We start from the raw sequence: 3,104 nt of genomic DNA on the forward strand, positions 1-3,104 counted from the left end.
AACACCTGCAACCAGTCCCGAGTGCGGGGGCCTCGGGCCTCGGCCATAGCATCCGACGCAACCAGCCCAGTGACAACCACTGAGCCACCACAGGAAACACTGCGACACCTGCAACCAGTCCCGAGTGTGGGGGCCTCGGGCCTTGGCCATAGCATCCGACGCAACCAGCCCAGTGACAACCACTGAGCCACCACAGGAAACACTGCGGGCTCTCCCAAGCTGGGGCGGTGGGGGTCGAAGGGCTTCAGCTACATCCCCCCAACACGTGCAACCAGCACAGCAACAACCACTGAGCTGCAGCAAGAAGGGCCCCGGGTTCCCAAGATGGGGTCGTGGGGAGTGAGGGCTTTTGCCACAGCCCCCTGACATCTGCACCCAGCCCAGCAATGACCAAGCCACTGCCAGAAGCCCCCCAGTCTCCCCTGTGAGAATGAGGGGATGCCACAGGCTTCAGTCCCACCCCTGCTCTTTCCTCCATCACATTTCCTTCCCCTTTGCCCTCCCCACTTCCCCCCAACTGCTCTGCAACATCATAGAATGTAAAAAAATATTATTTAAAAAATAAGTAAATAAAAAAAGAAAAGAAAAGAAATCAAATCCTGTTAGGACGGAGTCTGGGGAGATGGCCTGGGTGGGGGAAGAGCAGAAATGTGCTGCTCTGAAATCTGCTTGACCTTTTTCTTGTTATGGAAAAACATTCTTTCCCAGTGAATTTTTTAGGAATACATAAACCATACCATGCATCATTGTAAAGTACACAAGATGCTCTAAGTTTCTACCTGAGCTGGTAAATTACAATCTCTGTGTTGCTGACTGAACGATCAGCTGCCATGAGGGGTGTGGGACATCGCATCATTGTAAAGTACACAAGATGCTCTAAGTTTCTACCTGTGCAGGTAAATTACAATCTCTGTGTTGCTGACTGAACGATCAGCTGCCATGAGGGGTGTGGGACATTCTGCAGGGACGCATTACAAAAGTCAGACTCACTAACCCACAACCCCTCGGGAGCCCGACAGAGGCCGCGTGTCCCCGTCAGAGTCCGGGTCTGTCTACAGACTGCTGTTGGGGCAGTGATGGGGTGGATGTCAGCTGCCAGTCTACAAGGGCCCTGTGTGCAAAGCCACCCATCAAAATGTCTTCCTGTTTAAAAAAGCTGAAGAATTACTGTTTACAAGATGTTCTCCCTGGCAACAGAAAGGCTGGGAAAGGGCTAGACCGGAGGTGGCAAGGACGCTGCCCTGCAGCCCGGGCGAAGCTGCAGGAACCAGGCCCCCCTGAGTTGTCCTCTGCAGGGCAGCGGCTGAGGGTCTGAAGGCCAGCGGGTCGGCTGTGCCCCTCAGGGAGGTTGGGCAGGGGAACCCTGGCCCTGGGCAGCAGTCACTTCCACCTGTGGCAGTCACACCAGATGCTGTGATAACACCTCACGTCCATGATCTCGTCTGAGCCACACTACGGCCTCGCCAGGCAGGAAGCTGCACTCATCCCCATCTCACAGATCAAGAAGCTTGAGGTGGGAAGGGAGGACCTGCCCCAGCATGCACACTGGTCTCTGCTCAGTAGGGCTTGGATGTGGCCGTTTGAATCTTTGCAACACACCACGTCACTGAAATGCTCTTGAGTGTTGGTTTGCTCATCTCTAAAGTGAAGACAACTAGCTGGCTGTGAGAATTAAGTATCACGTGTTTAATTTACAAAGCAAGGTACAAGGCCTACCAAGCAGGCACTCAGTGAACGGCACCTCCTTTCACCCCGTCAGCCCTCAATTCACACCACTACAACCCAGAGCGAGCACCCCAGAAAGTCCACGGATGAGTTCATGTGATTAATTCTGTGTAAGTTATAATATGAAAGCACTAACAATCGTTACGTCATTGAAGTTTACAAAACAACGCTGCCATTCGGACGATCCCCACCAACCATGGCACGGCTCACTGGAAACTGGATGCCTGGAACAGAAAGTGACCGACTCAGGTGACAGTGAGCCACGGAGGACAGCAGGAGACACTGACCTGCCCTAATTCTTCATTCAGATCCGAGGTGTTCACCACAGGTCCTTCCCCCGTTTCCTCGTCAAACATGTCTTCGTCCCAGGTGATGAAGTAGGAGCCAAGGAACTTCTGCATCTCGACAGTGACGTACATGGACACGGGGATGATGTAGTTGAAGAGGACCATGAAGGCCAGGAAGTCGGTGAAGGCTCTGAGGAACTGGGAGAAGCCAGGCGCCGCATCAGCGGAGTCACACCATGAGCAACAAAAACCTTAAACTTAGGCAGATGTCACAGAAGCCCCGCTGTCAAGTACAAGATTTCAAAACCCACACCTAAGGGTGATTCCACAGTGGTACACCTGTCAGCTAATCAGCCTGTCAGCTGACTTCTGGTTTGCACACGGCCCTGCTGTGTTTTCAGTGGACACGGGTCTGTGTTTTACACATGGCCCTGCTGTGTTTTCAGTGGACACGGGACTGTGTTTTGCACATGGCCCTGTCCTGTTTTCAGTGGACATAGGTCTGTGTTTTGCACATGGCCCTGCTGTGTTTTCAGTGGACATGGGTCTGGTTTGCACACGGCCCTGCTGTGTTTTCAGTGGACATGGGTCTGGTTTGCGCAAGGCCCTGCTGTGTTTTCAGTGGACACGGGTCTGTGTTTGGCACATGGCCCTGCTGTGTTTTCAGTGGACACCCATCTGGGTTTGTACATTGCTCTTCTCTGCTCTCAGTGTATAGGGTCTGGTTTGCACACGGCCCTGTCCTGTTTTCAGTGGACACGGGTCTGTGTTTTGCACACGGCCCTGCTGTGTTTTCAGTGGACATGGGTCTGGTTTGCACACGGCCCTGGCCTGTTTTCAGCACACATGCGTCTAGGTTTGCACACGGCTCTACTCCCTATTCAGTGCACACGGCCCTGTTGTGTTTTCAGTGGACACACATCTGGGTTTGTACATGGCTTTTCTCTGCTCTCAGTGTACAGGGTCTGGGTTTGCATGTGGGCCTGCTGTGTTTTTAGTGGACATTCGTCTGGGTTTGCACACAGTCCTGCTGTTTTCAGTGGACATGGGTCTGGTTGCACACGGCCCTGTCCTGTTTTCAGCGCACATGCG

At 53.2% G+C, this 3,104-nt stretch overlaps 1 protein-coding gene across 1 annotated transcript in view; it reads right to left on the reverse strand.

The window, feature by feature from the left end:
- The window catches only part of LOC103610585 (probable phospholipid-transporting ATPase IH), a gene marked incomplete at its 3' end in the record, with an annotated part of 43,520 nt that overhangs the window by 16,557 nt on the left and 23,859 nt on the right, over positions 1-3,104 (reverse strand). The window contains exon 11 of the mRNA XM_008594727.1: positions 2,013-2,210. Coding sequence (XP_008592949.1) covers positions 2,013-2,210 — 198 coding nt within the window. The remainder of the gene's footprint in view (positions 1-2,012; positions 2,211-3,104) is intronic.

This window comes from Galeopterus variegatus, unplaced genomic scaffold (genome assembly GCF_000696425.1).
Source record: "Galeopterus variegatus unplaced genomic scaffold, G_variegatus-3.0.2 Scaffold11347, whole genome shotgun sequence".
NCBI classification, from domain to species: domain Eukaryota; kingdom Metazoa; phylum Chordata; class Mammalia; order Dermoptera; family Cynocephalidae; genus Galeopterus; species Galeopterus variegatus.